The 26,738-nt window shown below is 38.2% G+C and overlaps 1 protein-coding gene across 11 annotated transcripts in view; it reads right to left on the reverse strand.

Moving 5' to 3' along the window:
- The window catches only part of TMC1 (transmembrane channel like 1), a 219,739-nt gene that overhangs the window by 105,794 nt on the left and 87,207 nt on the right, over nt 1-26,738 (reverse strand). For 3 of the 11 annotated variants that reach the window (XM_047830890.1, XM_047830900.1, XM_047830903.1), the window contains exon 1: nt 2,063-2,163. The exons of the other annotated variants lie outside the window; for them this stretch is intronic. In XM_047830890.1, the coding sequence (XP_047686846.1) occupies nt 2,063-2,081 (19 nt within the window). In that variant the 5' untranslated portion in view covers nt 2,082-2,163. Of the gene's footprint in view, nt 1-2,062; nt 2,164-26,738 lie in introns of those variants that run through there. 11 annotated transcript variants of the gene reach the window in all.

Raw genomic sequence — 26,738 nt, forward strand, 5'->3', positions numbered from 1 at the left:
TACGGTCCATTCATCACAGATTTCAGCAGACGCAAAGCTCTGCAACTTGCCCAGGTAAAAATTAGAGTTGACTATTTTTTTTAAAGCCGTAGCCTCGTAACTTGCTTATAAAATATTAATTGTATCATATTTTCATTTAAGTTGGATGAGCATCAGTCTGAAAAAGCAAAGATGACAAAACGACGTTGCTGTGAACAGAGGAAACAACCTTCGTTTTGTTTCTGCTCGCACACCGTCAAAGGTTATTTTTCAGAACTTGACAGGCATACTGAAAACGGAACAGTTGCCAAGAGTTTCAATCCCATTCACAAAGAAGATTATTGTGAAAGCCCATTTTGCCTTTAAACAGCATCTGCATAAAAATTTTTAGGATATGCAAAAACGTTATCACTCAATGTCAGCCGCGGAATGTGAAAATAAGTCTGCTTTTGTTCAGAGTGGACATATGCCTTCTGTTACTGGCTGTAACTGGATCTTCACGGAACAAGGATCTTTATGTCACCACTGAGAGTCCGCCAATAGTGAAGGCAGACACTTCTAAGAAGATATTTTACGTTTAACAATCGGTCTTGGTCTTTTGTTTGTAATTAATGCTGCCATCAAGCTTCTCCGGCCAAGGAAGAATTCCCCAGGAAGGAATTTGAATGATATAAGCTTAGCTTTGGAGCAGAGTCAGCTCCGTGTGTATATAAAAACTGCCAAGGATAAATAGCAAAGACGGATATACAGCCTGTTCTGCAACCTTATAGCCAAAGCGAAATTCACACAAAATATTACACTGATTTGTAATAAGCAACTCACTAGCCGTGATTAAATGAAACAGAAGAAACACCAAATGGACAAAAATATAAGCAAATCTTTAGGAAGGATCATATATTAAATAAAAACAGCAGAATGAAATGTCCCACGCCAAGGAGATGAGCAATGAATCAATCTCCTCTGATAACCAGGGGAAGGGAAAAAACAGGGCTGGAGTCACGGATCATCTTCTCAAGTACAGGAAGGATAGTAACAAATGGCTATTAAATAAAACCTAAGAATCCATCAGAGGAGACATCCCTGTGGTTTCAAGTAAAGAACTAAAAAAGAGCTATGGTTTCTAAGTGACGTAATGGAGAGTACTGCAGAAATAGCCCTGTCCCTCCTCATGAGGTGACTCTCCAACAGTAACATCATCTGTGTGTAATCATCTGCACCTTCTCATCAGGTGCCTTCTTTGCTCAACAGCGTTTCTTTGGCAGTTGAGTCCGGGACAATGAAACAGTTGTTTGTATAGTTGTTCTGATAATAATTGATGGGTTCTGGATATGAACCAACAGCAAAAGCATCATCAGCATCAAGAACTAAACAACAGCACCATGACCAAATTTAAGACTCCTTCCAGGGCCTCAGACCGAGCTTGATTTTAATGGGACATTATTTGGTCTGAAAAACAACTGTCCATGGTGGTCTGCATCTATCTCCTGCAACTCCAACCAAGGCTGAAGAAGCAAGACAAGAAACCCCTCCAAGACAAAAAGCCTGTGCAAAAGAATTACTCAGAACACTTAAATGGGAGCTACAGAATGTCTTTCTCTCCTCAGACAATTTTTGGCATGGCCTGTTGCCATCCCTTCTCTCAGCAATCCCCAGTAGCTTATTCCCAATCATATGACCCCCCTCAGGCTTTGGCTGCTTCCCAAAGCCTATTGATTATGTACTTTAAAAATAACCTCTCTCCTGGGGAGTGATGGGAGGGCAGTGAAACGAGGGGGTGGGGGGGGGGGGTCCTGTCAAAATGTTGAAGGCCGGCAAGGAAAATTTCCCTGAAGTATGCTATTTAAGAGAGGAATATGCATTCGGAGCAGATGAATGCCTAGGCAACCCAGATCTTCATTTCATGCAAATAGACCCAGTAATTAAAAACAGTAAAAGGAAACAACAGCAAAATGTCACATTTTAGAGGCATTGGAATCGTTCAGAGAAGTGGATGCTGTTCCAGACTTTCTTTTTTAATCTATAGCCCTGAAAGTAGTTTATGGTTCACAGTAACCAAGGGGCCAGAAAAGTTAAGTGGTATTACCTCTTGCTCGACGCCACATTTGGCTCTTGAAGGGATGTTTGTAGCACTAGGTTATTACTCTGGAAACTGAAAGCTTGTTTGTCCAATTAGCAGTTATCGTCCACTCACAAGGAGTACAGAGCAAAATGCTCAGGGAGGGAGTCTGTAGAGCGCAGAAGAAAATACCACTGCCTTTAAGGAGTCTTGCTATTTTATGCAAAAGAACGACTTTCTAAAGGAGATCCAAGATTAGGTACCAACATCTTATCCAGCTTACTTGCATGCAATGTATTTGTTATGTTTCTTAGGCTTTTTGTGTGTGTTACTTTTCAGGGTTCTTTTTTTGTGTGTGAGGAAATGTCAACATTGGCCATTCCTGTATAAGTGCGGTACATGTCTCACCTCAGACTAAACAGCATTGGAAGGGATATTCGCCTATGCTGTAATAAGTATTTTGCCAAATCTTAGCGGAAGAACCCATACCATCAGTATGAGGTGTCATGTGGAATGTGAAAGGAAGAGAAGAATCAAGGACAGCCAGAAGGCTTTTGTCCTTGGCAGAAAGATAGATTTGGAAGAAAAGGAAATGAAAAGGCCATAGGAAGAGTAGCTTAGGTGGGAGGACTTGAAGATCAGAAATTTAATATGACATGTTGGTGTCGGGATGCCTGTAAGACACCCATACACGAGTTGAGTAGGCAGTTGGGTATTTGAGTCTAGAGTTCAGAAGAAAAGTCTGGGCTGGAAATAGACATTTAGGAATTATTAACATATTGCTACTATTAGGAGCCACAGGACCAAGTGAGATCACCAGGTAAATGAATATAAACGAAACAGAAAAAGAGGGCTCCAAAGTTGAGAGGACAGGGAGAAGAAGAAAAATCAACCAAAGACACTGAAAATGAACAATCAGTGACGTAGAAGAAAAATAAGAAACGTGTCGTAGGCTTGTAACTCAAGTATAATGAGGACTAAAGATCGACCTTTGGATTTTGCCATATGGATGTCGATGATGATTTTGACAAGAATAGATTTAGTGAAATGGTATAAGGAAAAGCCTGAATTTCAGTGGCTTTACAAGAGAATAGGCAGTGAGGAATAGAGGACAGCTAGTGATGTTGGCCAAACTGTTCTTACATGTTGATGGCAAAGATCTAGTAAGAATGAGCATTCGATGTAGGTTATGAAAAGATAATGTTACTCAAACGACACATACTAGATTCCAAATTCTTTTATTTCATTGATGTTTTTTGTGGCTTTGTTACTGGGCTGTGTGTCTCTGACTGAGACTTTGTTAAGAGACTGGCAACTTGCTGGGGCGCCTGGGTGGCTCAGTCGGTTGAGCGGCCGGCTTCGGCTCAGGTCATGATCTCACAGTCTGTGGGTTCGAGCCCCGCGTCGGGCTCTGGGCTGACCGCTCGGAGCCTGGAGCCTGTTTCGGATTCTGTGTCTCCCTCTCTCTGCCCCTCCCCCGTTCATGCTCTCTCTCTGTCTCAAAAATAAATAAACGTTAAAAAAATTTTTTTTTAAAAAGAGACTGGCAACTTACTAATATAGCCCTTGCTTACGTATATAGTGCTGACTGTTTAGCAATTCAAAAGTATGGGACTAAAGTATGGTGAGGGAAGAATAGAGAAAGAAAAAGAGAAATGGGGAAGAAGGGAAGAAGATAGCAAAGAAAGGCAGTTAAAAGGGCAAAAATGAGATGACATTGCAGTAAATGAGAGGTGAAAAAGTATACATGTAAAACAAAACATTATAAAAGTATACATGTAAACAAAACATTATAAATAAACATACCTGTATTTATACTCATGTAAGTAAGTATTCTAAACAGAAAATGTTATCAGTTCTAAATTTACATACTTAATATTATTTCATATTTTAGAAACACCTTGGGTTAACAAAGTCTAGACCATCTTCAACTGGTTCTCCTATCAATACTTTTTCCTGACAAGAATTTGAAGGTGAAAAGGCTAGACAACGTGAACAAAATAAAAATATCTTTTTTTCTTAAAAGAGAATATATTCCAAAGTAAAGGTTGCCTTGTTCTGTAAGGAAGACAAGTTAGGATTCCCTTACCCAAAACATGAAATCTCTTTTTTTTTTCAAGGGAAAAAAAAGAAGAGAGAAAACTGACCAGTGAAACTATGAAAAATAAGCTATGATTTAAAAAAATCTCTTTTAAATGTAGCCTCTTTATGAGTAGACGCTGTAAATTTTATGTTTTAGGTCTGATGCCTTCCAGTAGCTGCTCAAGTGGATGATTATTTATTTATTTATTTATTTATTTATTTTTTTATTTTTTTATTTATTGTTGAGAGAGAGAGAGAGAGAGAGAGAGAGAGAGGGAAAGTACAAGCAGGGGAGAGGGGCAAAGGAAGAGGGAGAGAAAGAATCTTATTTAAGGCTCCATGGGCAGCACGGAGCCCAATGCAAGACTTGATCTCAAGACTGTGAGATCATGACCTGAGCCGAAATCAAAAGTCAGTCGCTTAACTGACTGAGCCACCCAAGTGCCCCACTAAATTTGATTATAGTAATGATGATGATGGTGGTGATTCAATTATGATATGGACAAAATTATATGTATGCATATGTATGTGTGTATTTATAAGCTGTATATAAATTATGGCCGAGGATAGCATTTAGATATTTTGTTTTCTAAAAACCAAACAGAAGGTAAACCAACCAAAATCTCAAAAGGAATGAGTAACATTAGCCATAAAGAAGAATTTCCCGTCAGTGGGACACTTGGGTGCTAGATCAAGTCACCAAACCATAATGAGGTATCATCTCTTCTGCAAAGAACACCCCAGCATCCTGCTTTCATTCAATTATTGATGGGCACTAAGTAGGGAACAGGAGGCACTGTCTGCAAAACGGAATTAAAATGTTGGGATGTGGGGCGCCTGGGTGGCTCAGTCAGTTGAGCGTTCGGCCCTTGATTTTGGCACAGGTCATGATCTCGCAGTTCCTGGGATTGAGCCCCACATCGCGCTGGGCTCTGTGCTGTTGCACGGAGCCTGCTTGGGATTCTCTGTCCCTCTCTCTCTGCCTTCTCTCTCTCTCAGAATAAATAAATAAACATTAAAAACAATGATGAAATGTGATTCTTCTTCCTCAAGAGTAGTATGTGCCCAAGACATGAAATCTGATTCAGTTTAAATCAGCAGCTCCCTTTACTTTTATTACTTCTAGGGAAGGACAAAAAGATGCCCATGACATTTGTGTATAACAATCCCAAGTCCTTCAAACGGTGGAATTAAGCATAATATTTGGAAGCCATTGAGTAAAGAGGAAACTTACTTAGTTCTTATATCATTCAAATGCCTTAATAAACCCGTAAACTATAAGACATTTACAAAATCCTTGGGGTGGGAAAAAACAAAATGAGATCATTACATTTGAATATCATGAAGGTATCTGGGGAAAAGGTGTAATTTGACAGGTTGGGGCTGCTATTCTTTCTGCAGGTGCTAGCATCCTTCTTATCTGCCCTAGACCATAGAGAAAATGAACCACGGAGCACATGCGTTCAAAAACACCCTAATGAAAACTTTTAAAACAATGCCAAAAGGCTGCTCACATTTTCAATCATTATAATATCTTGGAGATGCTAAGCAGTTTAAATTGCTGTGCTTATAAAACTACAACGATAATAATGTTGATGTTGACTTTGGGTAAGACGCAGCCGACCGGAAGAAGCGAGTGGGCGAGAGATTCAGCTGCTATAGTAGCTGTCACTCTCCAATATTTTTCCTTCTAGATTATATTTATTTTTTGAGTCTGTGAAACCCTTAAGAAGCAGAGAATAAATAGCCGCTGATATCTGCTTTATTAAAAACACAATATAAGATACTGCAGTTGCCAAATCGAACAGGATGGATTCTGGAGAGAAACGTGTTGTATGATGAGGTCCTGGAGAGACAGTAGCTAACCCCAGGAAGAACAGAGAGGAAAAAAAAAAAAAAAAAAAAGAAGATCCACTCAAAAGAAAAATCCCCCTTCTATCTTTTCACAATGATAATAATCTTTTTTTATAGACATAAGAAGGAGGGGCAGGAGATGCACACCAATTTTTTTTTTTGCACTTTTTCCTTCTGTTTTTATGGTACACGAAATTAAAATGAAACACAGGCTGAGTGAAGTGGGTAGCTGATACATTTCCAAATTCTACCACCCTTGAGCTCGAAGAGCAAATATGAAATGCTAAAGCATAGTTCTTCAAATAGTGAATTATATGCTAGAGTATTTGGGAGAAGCTGTAATTAGATAGTTTATGACACCATTGGTCTACAGAAAAACAAAAACAGTTCTTATTCTCAACTGGTTTGGGGGGGTTGGCTTATTTTTTTTTTAAGGTTACATATTCAATAAACAAATAGCTATTAAGAAAGGCATTTGGAGCTCCCCGTGGTTACGAAAAACTAAGTGGTGAGTCTTGGCTTTTTCTTTGCATTTAGAATATTCTGGAGGAGGGCACATTTCTTATTTAACCATGCTGTCACAATATATATTCAGAGTGTGTGCTCTCACATTTCAGTTACCACCATAAAGAGCAACCCGTGTAAATAAGTGTGCTGAAATGAAAATATATTCTCTTGTGTGAGTTTTTGTGGCTCAGATCTTTTCTAGTAATAGGATACCAAAATAACAACCAGATGAAAATAATGTGTTGTAAGCCCTTGGCATCCTTATATCCTTGGATAGCCTAGAACAAAAAAAGGAATGTGTCTGTCCCCCAAAGCATTTCTGCAATATTCCAAGTCATGAAGGAGAATGCTTGTCAAGATTCATGGTTAAACAAAGCGAAACAAACAAAAGGCAGTAAATAATTGCGTCACAACTGAAAGCAGACAATTCCTCCAGCGCAAAGAAGCAGGAAGCAAGGCTGACTGAACTCGGTGGGCCTTCATCTTTCCTTCCCAGCAACGCACAGAAGATGCTAATTACTTCTCATTAGCATACATTAGCAAATGTTAATGAGTGTCTTCCACAGAACAAAGGCAGTGTGGGGAAGCACTGAGGCTGGAGGATGGCTGAGCTGTAAGTTAAGGGCTGCAACCGAAGACAGACGGAGAAAAAGAAAAAGAGAGTGGCTTCGGGATTGTTCCCGAAAATTTGGAACAACTGGCTTCCTAACAAAATAGTAATAGCACCAAAATGGAGGAAAGGATTTTGTTCATTTTTGTTTCTAAAGAAAATTTAAAAGAAGGAGAAGGAGAAGAAAAAGAAAAGAAAAAGCAAGTCATTGACTAGAATGAATCACTCTTTCTATTCTTTAGCTGTTGGGGGAAAATCATACTTTGTAGGATTTGCTACCCAACTTTTAATTAGGGATATTAATTAACATCATCACCCATTAAGGGAAAGGAACTCTGAATTCTAGGTGTCCTCATGAGTTTATAAAAATTGTGACCACCCACCTATCCATTCCAGTCTTTTGCCCTACAGGCTCAATCTATGATATTCAATAAAACAAAACTTGCAAGTAATTTGCATGTGGTATATAATTTTATCAAAATAGTTCACATAGAATGTATTCATTTATACCCTAAAGGCAGCTGAATCATTACAATACATATTATATGCATATATACTATGTATAATTTCTTATAATAAATAAGAAAATACTTTTGGGCACCTGGTTGGCTCAGTCAGTTAAGCGTCTGACTCTTGATTTCAGCTCAGGTGATGATCTCAAGGTTCCTGGGATTAAGCCATGTGTCAGGCTCTGCACTGAGTGTAGGCCCTGCTTGGGATTCTCTCTTCCTCTGTTTCTGCCCCTCTCCTGCTCACACACACACACTCTCAAAATAAGCAAATAAACATTAAAAAATACTTAAAAAAAAAAAAGAAAGTAGTTTTTAAAATGATAAATAGAAAATATATAAAGCAACTCTAAAATAATAAATAAACTAAATTCTTTATAATAAATCTCTTGATAGATGACAAATGATAGAAAGAGAGTGGTAGATAACCTACTGGTCTGTTTCTCTGGAGAACCCTAATCCAAAGTCTTCTCTTTAAGATGACCATGATGGAATCAGACGAATACTAGAAACTAGAAGCAATAACGCAAGATATAATTTGACACGTTTCACCAGAAAATACAAGCAGAAGGTCTGTTAGAGTTCATAAGAGAGAGGGGGAAATCATGTTCACTAGGGAATTTCAGGATATTGCTTTTTGTTACATTTCTTCAAATTTTTCTGGGAACAGGCAAAAGACTCATCAGGATAAATAAATGTATGTTTCACTACCTGATTTCCTTTGGATGAATCCCAATTCCTTCAGGACCATGGCCATGAAGAGGAAAGTTTATTTCCATGACTAGCCAAATACTGAGAAATATGAACAAGAAAGAAGTTTTGTTCATCTGGCTCCCCAAAACTATTGCACTTATACTGTAGAACTAGAAAAGACAACTCAGAGCTTTCAAGTAAGCAACCGATTTAGTAGAAAGATCCCGAGTTTTTGAGTTAGACGGATGAATATCTGTGTTTTGGCTCTGTTGCAATTTTATGCTATCTTACAACTTCGGATAGTTTATTTAAATTCTCTACGTTGTAGTTACAGGAAGGAGCACTAACCACTATACACAGGTGCTGTGAAACTAAATGTAATAATAAATGCATGTGATGTATATAATATAGAGTACCTGGCATATAGCAAACGTTACAATAACCTACAAGAGCTGTTCAAATGCTTTACCACACACCTGCACCCAAAACTTCACCTAAAATTCTAGGAAGACAAGGAAGACACATCTACTCTGACCTTCACCTTAATATCTTAGACTCTGCAAATAGAAAATTGCCATAATTTCAGTCTGTGATCACATTAAAGGCAATTTAACCAAAAGATGAAGACAAGGAATAAAATATTTCCCTAAACTCTCCGTCCCCTAAAATTGATAACTTTTAACTGAAAATAAGACATCACTTAGTGGGCACCTGAGTGTCTCAGTCAGTTGAGCATCGGGCTCTTGATTTCAGCTCCGGTCATGAGCCTGCTTAAGAATCTCTATCTCTCCCTCTGTCCCTCTCCCCTGCTCGTGTGTGCTCTCTCTGTCTAAAATAACAAAATTTTAAAGTTATCAATTTTATCTTGGTTAAATACCAAGAGGTTGGGACTGTAATTTTAACTATTGTATGCCACAGGGAAGGGAAATGGTTAAAAACTAAGATCTAGGGGTGACTGGGTGGCCCAGTCAGTTAAGCATCTGACTCTTGATTTTGGCTCAGGTCATGATCTCATAATTCATGGGTTCAAGCCCCATTTCAGGCTCTGTGCTGACAGTGTGGAGCTTGCTTGGAATTCTCTCTTTCCCCCTCTCTCTGCCCCTCCCTTTCTCTAATAAATAAATAAACATTAAAAAATAAATAAATAAACATTAAAAAAGAATAACCAACCTAAGATCTAGATCTAGTTCTATGACATCCAGGTAGAAGGTGCTTTTATATTTATAATTACACACTATCCCTTCCTTTCCTTTCCATAAGATGAAATTACTTTGGTTTATTAAGACCTCTAATTTCTTTTAGCAGTGTTTTGTAGTTTTCAGTGCTTAGATCTTAGAGTGCTTTGGTCAGATTTGTTTCTAAGTGCTTTGTAATTTTTTATTCTGATATTGAAATGATAGTTTTAGAAGTTCAATCTCTGATTGTTGTTTTTATACACTGGCATGTAGTTTTGTTTTCTTGGAATGTTTTTTTTGATTTTGGTATCAAAGTAATGCTAGTGTCTGAGAAAGTTGGAGAATATTCTCTCCTCTTTGTTCTTCTAAAAAAAAAAAATGTGCAGAATCAGAATTACTTCATCCTTGAATATTTGGTAGAATTATCCACAGAGGGGCACCTGGGTGGCTCAGTCGGTTGAGTGTCCAGCTTCGGCTCAGGTCTTGATCTGGTGGTTAGGTTCATGAGTTTGAGCCCTGCATCAGGCTTTCAGTTTGCAGCCCACTTTGGATCCTCTGTCTCCCTTTCTCTCTGCACTTCCCCCACTCAAGTTGTCTCTCTCTCTCTCAAAAAATGAAATAAAGGAAGAAAGAAAAGAATTATCCATGAAAGTAGTCAAAGCTTCCTATATTATTTGTAAGACAATTTTTTTAATGTTTATTTATTTTGAGAGAGAGACAGAACGAGCAGGGAAGGGACAGAGAGTGAGGGAGAGAGAGAGCTCCACGCTCATCCCAGAGTCCAATGTGGGGTTGGATCTCACAATTGTGAGATCATGACCTGATCTGAAATCAAGAGTCAGATTCTTAACCAATTGAGCCACCCAGGTGCCCCTGTAAGACAATTTTTAACTATAATTTCAATTTCCTTAATACATGTAAGGCTATTAAGTTCACTGATTCTTTTCTTGAGTGAGCTTTAGTAGCTTGTCATACAAGTAATTTGTACGATGTATCTAAGTTATCAAATTTATTGGCCTGAGTTGTTTCTAACATTGCCTTATTATCCTTCAAGTATCTGTAGAATTTGTAGTGATGCCACATTTTTCGTTTCTATCTTAAAATTGTTACTTCCTCTTAATAAATTTCTAATCAGTCTGACTAGTGGTTTACTAGTTTTACTGATCTCAAAGAACATATTTTGGTATCATTTTCTATATTGTTTTCCTGTTTTCTATTTATTTCAGTTCTGGTCTTTGTCACCTACTTGCTTTTGTTTATTTTGGATTTTATTTATTCTTTTTCTTTTGTTTCTTAAGGCAGAAACTGAGATCATTTTTTTCTAAAATAGGTATATCATACTATAAATTTTACTCTAAATACTACTTTAGCTGCATCTCAAAATTTTGAAGCTTGTTGTGTTTATTTAAATTCAGTTCAAAACACTTTCTAATTTCTCTGTTGATTTTTTATTTGGCCCATGGGTCATTTAGAAGGGTGATATTTAGTTTCCAAATATTTTGGGATTTTTCAAATATCTTTTGATTTCCAATTTAATTCCATTGTAGTTAGAGAATAGAATTTGTATAACTTGAATCCTTTTAAATGTGTTGAGATTTACACCTTACAATATGATATATCTTGCTAAATTTTCTGTATGCCCTTGAAGAGTGTGTATTCTGCTGTTCTTAAGTGGAGTTATATAAATGTCAATTAGTTCAAAATGGTTGATAGTGTTGTAGAGGCCTTTCATATGTTTACTGATTTCTTTTTGCTTTTTCTATCAATTATTGTGAAAAAGGTGTGAAATCCAACTGTAACAGAGGATTTGTCTATTTTTTTCCTTGCAGCTCTATCAGTATTTGTTTTATGTATTTTGGAGTTCTGTTATTAGGTGTATAAATGTTTACATTTGTTATTTCCTGTTGATCAACTTACCTCTATCATTATGAAATAACATTATTTATTCCTGATAATATTCTTTTTTCTGTAATAAAACTCATCCAACATGAACATGGCCACTTTAGCTTTCTTTTTACTATTTTTTATGGTTTATTTATTTTTGAGACACAGAGTATGAGTAAGGGAGGGGCAGAGAGAGAGAGGGGGAGAGACACAGAATCCAAAGCAGGCTCTAGGTTCTGAGCTGTCAGCACAGAACCCGATGTGGGGCTTGAACTCAGGAACCGCGAGATCATGACCCTTGCCAAAGTCAGACGCTTAACCGACTGAGCTGTCTAGGTGCCCCTCTTTTTACTATTTTAATATAGTATGTCTTTTGCCATCCTTTTACCTTTAACTTATTTGTATCTTTATACTGAAAGTGGGCTTGCTATAGATGACATTGAGTTGGATATTGAAATTTTTATCTAATCTGATTATTTGTAACTTTTAATTTGGGTACTTAGACCATTAATATTTAACATTCATACCCACATGGCCGAATGATGAAAGCTCTCCTCTTGCTATTTAATTTTTATTTGTCTTGTCTCTAGCTTCTGCTTTGCTCTCTTGCAGCCTTCTTTTGGATGAATTAACTTTTCCAGTGATTCTCTTTTATTGCCTTTTATGGCCTATTATCTATAACTAGTTAAATACCACTTTGCTCTAAACCAGATACTTAATACAGTACCAGAGAAATTTATATAAATAGCAAGTGATATTATGCCATTTCATTTAGAGGATAAAACCTTACACCAGAATGTTTTCATTTCTTTTTTTCCAGACTTGGTGTTGTCGTCATACATTTTTTTCAAGTTCAGTAATCTTTTCTTCAGCAATGTCTAATCTTACATTAAGCCCATAAAGCATTTGCTCCATCTCACATATTGTATTTCTCATCTGTAGTAGTTGAATTTTGTCTTTTTACTTTCATATGTGTCCCTATTTTTTTTCCATTAGCCTTTTGAATATGTACAATGCAGTTTCATGACTGTCTACCAATTATACCAATTGTGTAATTTATGGGATGATTATGTTTAATTGATTTTTCTAATTACGGGTATTTTCATGTTTCTTTGTATTCATGGTAATATTTGATTGCATGATAGACACTATTAATTTTTCCTTTCTTGGGTGCTGGGTATTTTTATATTCCCAGAAATATTCTTTAGCTTTGTTCTGGTATGCATTTACGTTATCTGGAATCAATTTTATCCTTCAGGGTCTCACTTTAAAGCTGCTGGTATGACCAGAGCTATGTTTACTCTAGGACGAATGTTTTCCTACTGCTGAAGCAAAACCTTCTGAGTACTTTACCTGGTGTCTCATGAATTAAAAGGTGCTAAACTCTTGTTGGTGGCAAGAGAAGCCACCCATACCCGTGTGAGCTCTAGGGATTGTTTCCTTTACTCCTACTGGGTGGTTCTTTCCTAGCTACATGTATACACTGATCATTATTCAGTTGAAGACTCAGAATGCTCTGCAGATCTCCAGAACACTCTCTCCGTTCAGCTTTCTCTTCTCTGGGACACTTCCCTGGGAATTCCAGCTGCTTTAATATCCCCACTCTCAGCCGTAGCTCCTCAGCACTGACAGCTCACTAGTCTCTATTTCCATTCCCTCTGGTTGCTTCCTATTCCTCTCTTTTTGTCTCATACCCAATCATCTGCAGGTAATTCCACATGTAATTACCAATTTTGAGGGAATAATTACATCAACTAACTGTGCATCCTCTAAATGGAAGTAATGCTCATAAAGATCTTAATAACATGCAGAAATGTTTACAATCTATACGGTGCAAAAATATTATTAAAATTCTATTTATCTGTATATCTGAAATAAATGCCTTATGCAAAAAAGGGGGGATGGGTAGGGGCTGAGATGAAATACGCCGAAATGTTAGCAGCCACGTCTGGATGGTGACATTGTCAGATTTTCTTCTACTTTAGATTTTTTTCCACCTTTTCCAAATTATTATAATAGATGCGTATTATGTTTAAAAAGGCAAACTTGAGGGTTTTTTTTTATTTTTTAGAATGAAATTTAGGGAGACAAAAAAAATGAGAGACAATTTCGGTAAAAACTACAGAAAGTCAAAGATTCTTGCTTCGCCGTCTCCTAGGATCTCATGCACTGTTTTTTGCTTGGCCTTGCAGTTACAAACATACCCCTACGTCCCTCTAATGAAAGCCTGGATTACAAAACATCATGAAAAAAATAGGAATCGAGCAGCCAGAATTTAGCAAACAATGTTTTATTCTCCTGGTGTCGGGAAGGAGCCAACTCATAAAATGTTAATAGTGCTTTCTTCAGTAATGGCTAAAATGTTCCACCTTGTAATGGAGCTCTGGAAAATGCTTCTGAAACATTCTGGAAGATTAAAGAACATTGATGGGAGTGAGCTTTAGTTAATGAACTCTACTTTCTCTCGGTTGCCAAATTAAGAGACCTCAGTGGACTATTTGATTCTTAGGTCAGGTTCCTACCGTGATCATTTTACAGAGAACAGTAAGTAGTGAAAAGAGGTCCAGAGAATTCATCCACTAATTCACTCAGCCACCAAAAATATACTTAGTGTCTCTGGAGACAGGCACCTACGGAGGGCTGTACAGCTCTTTATAGCTGAAGGAGCACTATCTCGTTCTTAGGATTAGACGGACCTAAATTCAGACCCTAGCACTGACACTTCAGAAAGTGTAACCACAGACAAAATTTTAACCCCTCTGAGTATCAGATCTCATCTCAACAAATCGTGAAAACAAGTAATCTCACGGGAGTGAGGTGATCAGGAAGTGAATGATATGTGGCAGTTTCTAGCATAGGAAAGGCACTCAAATCTATATTAATCTAACAAAATCTGGGCAGCCATAAAGTGAATAAGATATTTTCTTTTCATTCCAGGAGGTCCCCACCTAGCTAGAAGACAAGATATGCACAACAAAAAGAGTTGTTGTAGGTGAAATATAATTGAGCATCCTGATATTTACTATCAAGGATAGAAGCTGAGAATGGGAAGACATCCCAGGAGCTGAAATGGTCAGAGCATGTAGACTTAAATTGAGTCTCTAGATGCAAGAAAATGTTTTTGAATATATGTACACAATTTTATATATAATGCAGCATCACGTCATGTAAGACATTTACTTTTCTTGTTTATATTCAGATATGTTCAAAATAGCTCTTAAGGCTACAAACAGAACATAGAAACACAAACAGGAATATATTCAATACTTATAAAAAGTGATACGATCAAGCATATAAAGTACTATTTTCCTTTCAACACTTCAAAAGATATGTACACCTTTTTTGTACAAGTAACATCACAAATAATCACATCTTCACATGCTTTTAAGTATTATTTGGACTCAGTGTAAGGCTATTGTCGTTTTCATACATAAAATTTTTCTAGCACTGTAACAAGGCAATTTTTCATCTGCGTAAGTCATCACTCTCATCCTATAAGAGAAAAGCTAAGCAGAGTGAAAAATCAACTCTTCTTAGATCTGTCAAAGAATGGAACTTCACAGGGAAAATCGTTGCCCCTCAAACTGGAGAGACAGATAGGCAGATGCCAAGAACCCCAGTTTAACAGAGCAGAAACGCACAAGCAGAAACCTCTGTGGGAACCGTTGCCAGGGTAGGAAAATTTCAACCGTAATTGACAAACTACTGGAGGTTCTACATGGACAACTCTGAGAGTTAAAATGAACCTCTAAAAAAGAAGTAGTGGGGCCCCTGGGCGGCTCAGGTCATGATCTCGCGGTCCGTGAGTTCGAGCCCCGCGTCGGGCTCTGTGCTGACAGCTCAGAGCCTGGAGCCTGTTTCAGATTCTGTGTCTCCCTCTCTCTGACCCTCCCCCGTTCATGCTCTGTCTCTCTCTGTCTCAAAAATAAATAAACGTTAAAAAAAATTTTTTTTTAAAGAAGTAGGATTGGCAAAGAGGAAGGACAGCCCACTGAGTGATGGCTGAGTTATCATCTCAGTTTTAAACAGATTAAGTGGGTGGATCCATTTGGATGTGATAGATTGTATACAAGTGCTGGTCTTTACCACTTCTCAAGATCCAACCACACAGAGTAGTAAAGGGAGTTTAAAAGGTATAGACCCACCACACAAAAGAAAAGAAGGAACGCCTGTAGATGAGGGACTTCTATAACACTATGAATATGAGAAAAAGAGGAGAGGTTTCTAGTTTATCCAGGCCAAACAGGGTAGTGAGGCAGCAGGAAAGAGAAAGGGAGCTATCTTCCACTGCAGATCTTAGAGACTGGAAGGAGAGGGTAAGGATGAGACGCGGAGTGGAAAACTGCCCCAACCTAAAAGTCAACACTGCAAGTTTCCCTTGCCAATCTGATTCACTGAGGGGGCAAGAGCATCCAGACAGATGGAGACACCAAAAACTACACGATCACTAGTTCTCCTGCCCTTCTTTGATTTTCTACGTAACACCATCACCCACCCAACATTCTGTTATCTAGTTATTTGTTCATTGATCCACTATTTACTTTCCCCACAAGCAAGTAAGCGCCAGGAAGACAGGACCTTGGTTGATCTTCAACTCTTTGTCCTTAGTGCCTGGCAAATAGTAAGCACTCGGCCAATATTTATGACATGGGTGAGTGAATGAATGAATGAACCAATCCATCAATGAACAAAAGGGATATTACACAGCGACTTCCTTCTAGCCTCAGGCTTACCACATTTCCTCCTGAGTCTTGGGGTCTTTGGATTAGTATCGGAAATTTTTCTAAGAGGAGGGAAGATGTGGAGCAAAGTCACCTGGAAGAAGGAGGCACAGGCCATGGAGGGGAGAGAGATTTGCCAGACTAGATCGGGACAGCTTCTGCAGGGCTCTTTCATATTTTCTTTTCTTTTTATTTTGTTTTTTTTTTTTAACGTTTATTCATTTTTGAGAGACAGAGACAGAGTGCAAACAGAGGAGGGGCAGAGAGAGAGGGAGACACAGAATCCAAAGCAGCCTCCAGGCTCTGAGCTGTCAGCATACAGCCTGATCTGGGGCTCAAACTCAGGAACCACGAGATCATGACCTGAGCTCAAGTCCAACACTTAACCGACGGAGTCACCCAGGTGCCCCTTTCATCATTGTCTGAAAAAAGATCCTCTCTTTCCTTAACTGTATCTCTCGTGGCTCTCCATATCAAAGGATGTTTTAATGTAGCCATTATAAATCATTCCCTTGAAATTTCTGGGTTTTTTAATTTGCCATCTTCTCCCTACCGCATTCATGCTGGCCGCCAGCTCTGTCCCTCACACAACCCAAGCCTCGGCCATTCAGAGGAGACACAACTGCAGGGGATCAAGGTCATGGCAGGGAACTCGGGCTGTGTTCCCCATTTCTAAACATCGTTATACAGATCCTTTCTCTTCACAGAGAAAGCAAACGTCTGTCACTCGTGAGTGAGATAATTTTCCCTCCTCGCAACGGGTGCCGAGAGCCCACGAGGATCCAGCGTCCTCGCCTACATTTGAACATAGACCAAGAGAGATTTAGAGGGGGACAAAAATCCACACAGATTTGTTTTAATGAAGTAAACTACCGAAGGGTTGCCAGATTAACCTCCAAGTCTGCACACTGAAGTGACGTCACGGTGCCAGACCTCACACCCAGGTCTCCTGACCCACAGCCTGAGTCACCAGCTGCCAGACCGGCGGGCTCCAAAGAGTCGCTTGCATTGGCTTATTTCAGTTGACAGAGGCTTCCACCCGTCCCATCACAGGTCACTTGGATGCAGTGTTAAAGCACCCTGGATGTGATGTTCGACCTGTGAATTATCTTTGCACCACTTTCTATTGCAACCTACTTAACTACGTCACTGAGTCTAAAAACAGACCTACTTCCTTCAGTTCTGCCTTTGATTCCATGGAACCTACAGAGGAAAATGGTACTAGAGGTCACCCTCGTTTTCAAAGACATCCTACAAGCATGAGCTAAGAATAGGCAGTGGGACCCCAACCAAGAATTACGTCCTCTTATACCCACCTGAAGGCTGGTCTCAGGAGGTGTCTTATAAAACCTAGTTTCACTCACTCATTATGCCTACACTTACTCTTATAGTGGGCTAGTCACTCAATAAAAATGTACAAAGTCTTAACTATTCTTGTTGCAGTAAGGGATATATGGTATGAAAGGCTTGCCATGTCTCCACTGTCCACAGATTTTCTAGGGCAATTCGTGATAGGATGATACATCCTAAATTTCCAGAAGAGTCCTGATTACAAATGTTTTGCAAGCTATGATATATTGCTGCAGAATTTTCTATTTGTCTTTATTAAAAAGGCAATAGAGTGTTGCATATACAGCTTCTTAAGTGAGCACACTTTCTCTAATCTCATTTAAAAAACACACACAAACAAAGGGACGCCTGGGTGGCTCAGTTGCTTAAGCGTCCAACTTCAGCTCACGGATTGTGGGTTCAAGTCCTGTGTCTGGCTCTGTGCTGACAGCTCAGAGTCTGGAGCCCACTTCAGATTCTGTGTCTCCCTCTCTCTCTCTCTCTGCCCCCCCCCCCCCCGCTTGCATTCTGTCTCTTTCTCTCTCAAAAATAAATAAACATTTGGGGCACCTGGGTGGCTCAGACGGTTAAGCGCCAGACTTTAGCTCAGGTCATGATCTCATGGTTTGTGGGTTTGAGCCCCGCATGGTGCTCTGTGCTGACAGCTCAAAGCCTGGAGCCTGCTTCAGATTCTGTGTCTCCCTCTCTTTCTGCCCCTCCCCCACTCTCACTCTGTGTGTGTGTGTGTGTGTGTGTGTGTGTGTGTGTCTCAAAAATAAATAAACACTACAAAAAATTAAAAATAAATAAATAAAATTTTTTTAAAAATTTAATTAAAAAAAAAGAAAAAATCCAAAACTTTTATGTGTTGTTAAACACCAGAACATAATGGATAAGATCTGTCATATGCAAAACCTTCCTAAAGAGACAATGGTTCCTAGAGCAGAACAAGTAGCCAAAATGACAATATTGATACACATGAAAAGCAAAGGAGTTGAAAGAGAGACAGTGATCAGATAAAGAGGCACAGAAAATGGGAACCCAAAGAAGAAAAGTGCTTACTAAACATTATCCCGTTAAAGAGATCTAAATGTCCAGGAGAAGGCAAGCCATTCCAATGTGTTTGTTTGTTTGTTTGTTTGTTTGTTTGTTTGTTTGTTTTCCTGCTGGTGAAATTGGAATGTTCCATCAGACCCGGCTGAAATATCCCTCAAGTCTATTCGTGGGTCCTTCCAGCAACATGTGCATTACAGTGTGGTTCCCCATGTAACTTTTCTCTAGGCAATATTGTGTTGGCCAGCAAACACAAACCACCAGTGAGTTGAGCAATTAGCCAACTGGCCACAACAAGCGCCTTTCATCTTGAAAATTTTCAAGTTCACCACCTAACAAAACAGAATTTAATTTTATAAGTATGTAAAGAAGTTATACAGAGAAACCCACAAACTGGAAAAAAAAAAAAGGTCTGGCTAAGTATGTCAATATTTGGTTTGGAAAAAGTGGTCACTAGCTGTATAAAGGACATAAACAACATCTCCACTCCAAAGCACTTGGAGAAGAGTAATAGGTAAGAGATGAATACTTAATGCCATAGGAAATATGAAGACAAAGAAATGATATTTTGCGGAGGAAACCCAGGAAAACATCACAGAGGAAATGGTAATCAACTGAACCTTGAATGATGGATAGGATAATGATGAGCAAAAATTGAGAGAGGTTAAGGTGATTACTCCAATAAAATAAAACACAGAGGTTGAAAAACATCTGCAGGAAGTGGAGAGTAAATCAAATAAGTTTGATATGAACTTAAAATAAGACTAAGTTCGGGGCACCTGGGTGGCTCAGTCGGTTAAGCGTCTGACTTTGACTCAGGTCATGATCTCACGGGTCGTGGATTCGAGCCCTACATCAGGCTCTGTGCTGACAGCTCAGAGTCTGGAGCCTGCTTCGGATTCTGTGTCTCCCTCTCTCCCTGCTCGCCCTGACCCCGCTCACTCTCTTTCTCTGTCTCTCAAAAATGAATAAACATTTTTTAAAAAATTTAAAAGATTAAGTTCAAATGGCAAAAGACCATGACATACCAGATTGGGGCATCTAAACATTACACGACAACGAGGTAAAACCATCTAAGCTTTCTAATGAAGGAAAGGACATGATGGAATGATACCATGGGAATTAGGCAAGGCTGAAAAATGAGCCAGCGCTGAAAACTGAAAAAGCACTCTTTTAGCTACCAATAATTTACGTTGTAGTGTAAAAATATTGCACTGATTTTTTTCTACCCAGGTACCTGCAAGAAAGCAGCTAAAATGAAAAATGGAAGACCAAGGCTTTAGTGTACTGGATCCTAGATTACAGTGGTATTATAGTAATATGGGGAAGCCATGGGAGGACATGAATCCAGGCTTACTTCATAATTTTGACTGAAACTTGCAAGCTTTCACCCGCAGGGTCCAGGAGATGGTTTTGCAAGAAGAACCTTGCCATAAAGATATTAAAAACTAGAATACATTTATTCTGTAAGTATTCAGCAGAAGGTTAGTATTGCCACCATGTATGTATACGCAAAATCTTTTATGTGGAGTCAGAAAATCTGGAACTCTGAAAAACCGTGTATTTGGGAGTTGGAGCAAAAGGAGAAAGGCAGGAAAACTTTTCTTGAGACAAAAAAATTTTTTAAGTCAGATAGAATTGGGGAAAGAGAGGTTATTGTATTGGTCACTGCTTCTCAAAAACCAGATGTTTAAGAACTTGAGAACTGACCTGAATGCAACTCAGTAAATTCAGTGAAAAGGAAGTATACTTGAAGTCGAGAATTCCATTTCACACAATCACCATATGTGAAGGCTTGAGCTTTGTAATGTTAACTTGCACACAATATTGACTATGGAGTGGAAAAAAAAAAAAAAAACCCAAAACAGCAACTATTGTTGGGAAGGCTGTTTAATTCTTTATTACTCAGGAAGTGTCATGGTGTTGCACAAATGAGGGACCCATTTCCAGTTTAGACTTTAAGCAGAAAATAGCATTAACATCAAAGAGGGAGAAAGGCCTCTTCAATCTACATAGTGTGTAGACAACCCTCCCCTTCAAGAAGAAAGGACAGACATGAGGAATAAGACAGAACATTAGCCCATAGGAGTAGAAAGGGACTTGTAGCATCATGAAGTCATTCTCAGAGTTAGAAAGCAAAGATTGTTAACTCTTGGTCATAGGTTATTAACGAGCAGGAGTCACAACTAGTGATCTCAGCTAAGATCAGGCCAGGAGCAGCATGAAACCAGAGAATGCTGGATGAGCCATACCACCCCCTAAGCAATTCCTTACCTGTGTTCCTTAAAGGTAAGTTGTTAGTTCCCTTAAGACAAAGAACTGAGTATTCTATCAAAATCTACTATGTGCCCTACTAACTACAACTATACTCATGTCAAGAAGTGTGGATCATTTACTTAAAGGGTAAATAAATGCCACCTTAATTCAGGCTCCATTGGATTTCATCTTCCCAGCCCTGGATAACATTTCAGGCAGATTCTGTAGCGTTCTGGTCTTTTCCAGTTGTAGGTACCACCTCACTTTGATAATTCATACCCATTTTCTGGTAGTAAGGTATTAAAGTACCCAATCCAGTTCAAATTAAAACTGAAATCCCACAGCCTATTCAAAGCTTCTCCCTTCTCCTTACTCATGCCAACAATTAAGGCCTGGAGTCCTAGTTAGGGAAGGAAATGGAAGCATATCTTCGAAATATATCCTGACCATTTCTCCTACTCACTATGTACCTTCTGTTTCTTGCCTGGAATAGTAGAATGAGGATTAGAAGGGCGAGAAGTTAAGTATCTTTGCTCACATGGTGGCCACCATGCCTTGTTGTGACCATCCATGGCCATTGCATGAGAAGGTTTGTGAGTTTTTCAAAAACCATCCCTCTGCCCTAAGGGAGCCCCTACACTATGGTTTCTTGACTTGGTTAATACATTTTCCTGAGGGTCTTTTCCAACACTCCCGAATGACACCCGAGTAGTTCACCCCACAGGCAGCTTCTGTATGTATACGATCCTCACCCCAGCAAATAACCTTCTTGGGTGAAGAATCTTCAAAATCACTCAATCTCTATTACTTACTACAGCATCGACTTGGCCCAGGAAGAATATATGAATCCCTACCTTGATAAATTATGGAAATATAAGTTGTTTTATAGAAACATATTCCTATTGGTGGGTAGTACATATCATGTACTCTTAACAGAAAATTGTTTAGGACAGAATGAAAATTGACTGGAAATGAATTAAGGGAGAAGAGAGTTAATATTTATGGAGGACCTCCTGTATATAAGTAAGTTAAACTGAAAGAGGTGAAATGATCAGGTTTTTTTTAAGTTTTCATTTTATTTTATTTTATTTTATTTTATTTTATTTTATTTTTATTTTTAGTAATGTTTATTTATTTTTGAGAGAGAGAGAGAGAGCGCACCAGCGGAAGAGGGACAGAGAGAGGGGGAGAAACAGAATCCAAAGTAAGCCCCAGGTTCTGAGCTGTCAGCACAGAGCCTGATGCGAGGCTTGAACTGATGAACTGTGAGATCATGACCTGAGCCGAAGTCGGACGCTTAACATACTGAGCCACCCAGGCACCCTTATTTTATTTTTTTAATATAATTTATTGTCAAATTGGCTAACAGACAATGTGTACAGTGTGCTCTTGGTTTTGGGGGTAGATTCCCGTGGTCCATCACTTATACACAACACCCAGTGCTCATCCCAACAAGGGCCCTCCTCAATGCCCATCACTCATTGAAATGATTAGTTATAGTGAACAATCATCACTTGATTATCCCAGTTACTCTGATTTTATGGGAACTTTTCTACCACCTCCCCAACATTTTCTGTGAACTGTACTCTGACATAAATATACATATATGCAGCCACCCACACAGCTTTGGTCACTCTTAGCCTTGGCCATACCTGTCATGTCTACTATAGAAGGGGGTGTCTGTCTGCAGCCAGATAGAATGAAGCATATTTGCTATCGTGCTTCAGTCTCAGGTTCTATCTGAGCCTGAGAATCAATTTTATTCTTGCCTTTAGGTTCTGGGAGTCACCCCCTATGATCTTTTAGCTTAAGCCAGCTAAGCTGCAGTATATGGTCTTCAACCAAATTGCCCTTAACTAATATACACCCTCAAGATCTACAGGTTGCAAAAAGTCTAGCAAAGATTCAAACCCAGGTCTGCATGATTCCAACATTTGTTCTGCTACCCACATTGCCAAAAGATAATAATATTATGCAGTGATAAGAACAAGTACAGTTCTGGGATGCATAAACAGAGCTGTAGCAGTCAGAACACTGATATAATCATTCAAACATACTCAGAAGTGATCATATTCTTATATTCTGAATACTCCACAGCTAAGGAATGGTCTGGGTAAATTGAAGAATGTTCACTAGAGAGCCATAAAAGAAGATTAAAGAGTTGGAAATGAGAAAAAGTACATAGCATGCATTTGCCTCTACAAGTCTATTGACACTTCATATCCTGCATCCAAACATCTTTCTCATTACGGTCTTATACTGTTTTGTTTTTGTTTTTGTTTTTGTGTTTTTTTTAACATTTTATATTGCTTTGTCTGGCCTCCCCAAAAAGGCTATGATCTTCTTGATGTCAAGGAATAGCTATTATATTTTTGTTGCATTCAATAAATAATAAATATTGTGTTAAATGATCTAAAACTAAAGGTATACAGCTTGTTCAAACACAGGGAACTGAGAAAACAATTTAATAATTTGATATGAATGTATACATTGATGGGAACTGACTTTTCTCAATACCACAACCAGAATAAGAGGAAGAAATCTCACATACTAACATGAGATATTTAGTTAGTTTAGGGATATATGTCCAGATTGGACATATATGAATCATTGTGGGATGTGTCACAGAAGGAAAAGCCTTAGATATTCAGCTTCTTCATAGGGATATTTGTCATTGTCTCAGGCCATTTGGGTTTGGATCTTTTTAACTTCTCACTTCATAAAGAGTTATGGACTTTATGACTCTTCAAGTCTCTCCAAGACCTATAAAGGCATCAGAGAGGAGTGGAGTTTTATCTTTTTTCCCCCTTTTAGAACACACCATATGGATATACCTAATATTTATGAATGTTGGCATATGAAACTCAGATACTAAAAGTTAATATCTTTAGTAAAGACCAGACCTGTTAAATAAAGGAGAAAGATATGTTTTGAAGATGTTCCCAATTTTCTGCTTGCATCATGTGAAAGTTTTGATAACAAAAGGAATCCTTGAGTAATGAAGTCAAAACATATTGTAAACTCAGTTTTGGCATTTTGCTTTCAGCTACAATGAAATACCTAGGAATGAATTAATTCTCTTACCTTAAGCAACTAGAAATCCAGACAAAATGCATGAAACATTTTCAGACATTGCTCAACAGATAGCCCAAGACAGTAATCCGTGAAAAAAGGGGAGTAAATGAAATGAGCCCTGACATTGCCTGATCACTTTGCCTAAGAAGTTTCTAGGATGCAAATGGAGGTGGGGGGGGGGGGGCAAGATAGGGAGGTTTGTGGTCTCACTGAGTTAAGGAGACATAGTTATGTTTTTAGGGAGTTTTCCAAAGCAGCTAAGAATTTGTGAGGTGAAATACCAGATAGGAAGGAGCAGGCAGAATAATTTCTGGAGCTCGCAAGAGTCAGGAATAGTTTGAGTTTTCCACCATCCATAGGGAGACCTCCCAATTTGTGGAGCATTGGTTAACAACCCTCAGAGAGTTATTGCCTAGACCAAGTTATTCTGCTGTGAACTTACCCTAACAGAGCTTAAGATCAAGACTCCAAAACATCCAGCTAATTTGAACAGATTTAACTGCATCCCAGAATATAGTCCAAAAATATTTAAAGGAATAGCAAAAAATCCTGGACCCAAACATGTAAAATTCAACATTTCCAACAGCAAGTGAAGTAATTACCAGGCAGACAAAGAAGTTGGAAAATTAATACTTCCCTCCCAACAGAAGACCAATCACGTGAATCAGGTCCAGAAATGTCATAGATGGTAGAAGCAGACATTAATAGTAAACCAGCATAAATATACACCATGTGCTTAAGAACATAATGTGAAAAATTACAAAAAGATATACTTTAAAAACACAAATCAAATTCTAGAGATGAAAAATAGAATATCTGAAGTGAGAAACACACTGGATGTGATAAACAGTAAACTTGACAATGATGAAGAAAAGCGCACCAAACTTGAAGATGGAGACTTTATCCAAAATGAAAGAAGCAAAATAGAAGATTTTAGGAAATGGAAGACTATCTCTGACCTGTGGGACGATATTAAACCATCTAAAATACATGTCATTGAAGTCCCAGAAGGGGGAGTCAGAAAAAAAGTGAGGAAATAATGGCCAAAAATGTTTCAAAAATTTGACAGCTAAGGGAACTCCAAACAGAAAAAGAGATAAACAAAATTATACCAAGGCATAAACAAATTGCCAGAATGAGCAGTAATAATGAGCACTTTAAAAGCAGGCAGACAAAAGTGACACAAGATAAAAATAATCACAGACATCTCATCAGAAACTAAGAAAGAGAAAAATTTTAAAGCACTGAAAGGAAAAACAAACAAAGAAAAGGAAAACAAAGTTTTTCAGCCCAAATTTGTCTTCTCACCAAAAAACATCTTTCAAAATAAAGATACTTTCAAACATATAAATCTTGAGAATTAATTGCCCACAGACCTGTCCTACAAGACATAGTAAAGGCAATTCCTCAGACAGAAGAAGAATGATACCAGAAAGAAAAAAATTTGCTTCTGAAATATGGAAGAAAAACGCCCTGAATATGGTAAATGTATGGGGTAAATATAAAAAAGACTTTTTTTTCTTCTTTTTCCAAACATCTTCGTAAAGATAATTGAATGTTTAAAACAAAAATAATAACGATAAACTGTGGGGATTATAATATATATGGAAATAAAATGTACAAAAACAATAACACAAGGTACAGGAGGAGAAAATGAAATTACACTACAGCAAATTTATTAAAATATTTGTAGAGTGATATACCATTATTTGAAAGTGCAATGTGTTAAGTTAAAGATGCATGTTGTAAACTTACTAAAACAGAATAACAAAAAAAAGATAAAGCTAATATACCAATAATGGAGATAGAGTAGTTGGAAAAAAACACTAAATCCAAAATAAGGTAAGAAAAGAGAATAAAGAACGAAGAAGCGATAAGACAAAATAAAGAAAATAGCATAAAACACACTGAACATTGTTAGTAATTAGGGAAATGCAAATGAAATCATAATGACGTACATACTACAACACGCTTTCTCAAAAGGCTAAAATTAAAAAGGTTTACTTGCAATATCAACTTTTTGTGAAGATTCAGAAACTCTCATATATTGCTGGTGAAAATACAAAATTTTATAGCCACTTTGGAAAGGAATTGGGCAGATTCTTATAGAATTAAACAATCACTCACCATACAACCAAGCAATTTAAATCCATACATTCACACAAAGACTTGTATTCAAATGTTCGTATGCGTTTTAATCACAATAGCCCCAAATTGGAAACAATTACAATGTTCATCAATAGGTAAATGGATAAACGAACTGTGGTACACCCATACAAGGGAATACTACTCAACAACAAAAAGTAACAAACTCTTGGTATATGTGGGTAAATCTCAAAAGCATTAAGTTAAACCTAAGAAGCTAGATACAAGAGTACTTGCTGTATGTTTCCATCTACATGAAATTCTAGAAAATCCAGACTAATCCATGGCAAAAAGCAACATAGTGATTGCTTGGCTCCAGTGGTATGGGGGGTATGGGGTATGGGGTATGGGGGTGGGGATAGAATGTATAGATTTATGCCAAAGAGGCCTAAGGAACATTTGAGAGGGGCAGAAGTCTTGATTGTGTTGGTCATTATAGTACTATGTAAATATTTGTCAAATCTTCTTAAACTGGACATTTTATTTATTTGTTTCTTTAGTTTTAATGTTTATTTATTCCTGGCAGAGAGAGAGAGAGAGAGAGAGAGGGAGACAGAGTGCAAGCGGGGAAAGGGCAGAGAGAGGAGACACAGAATCTGAAGCAGGCTCTAGGTTCTGAGCTGTCAGCACAGAGCCCCACGTGGGGCGTGAACCCACAAAGCATGAGATCATGACCTGAGTTGAAACAAAGAGTTGGATGCTCAACCAACTGAGCCACTCAGGTGCCCCAAGTTGGACATTTTAAACGTGTACAGTTTATTGGGCAGAAATTGTATCTCAACAAAGCTGATTTTTAAAGCGGAATTAAAG

The sequence above is a fragment of the Prionailurus viverrinus genome, chromosome D4 (genome assembly GCF_022837055.1).
Source record: "Prionailurus viverrinus isolate Anna chromosome D4, UM_Priviv_1.0, whole genome shotgun sequence".
NCBI classification, from domain to species: domain Eukaryota; kingdom Metazoa; phylum Chordata; class Mammalia; order Carnivora; family Felidae; genus Prionailurus; species Prionailurus viverrinus.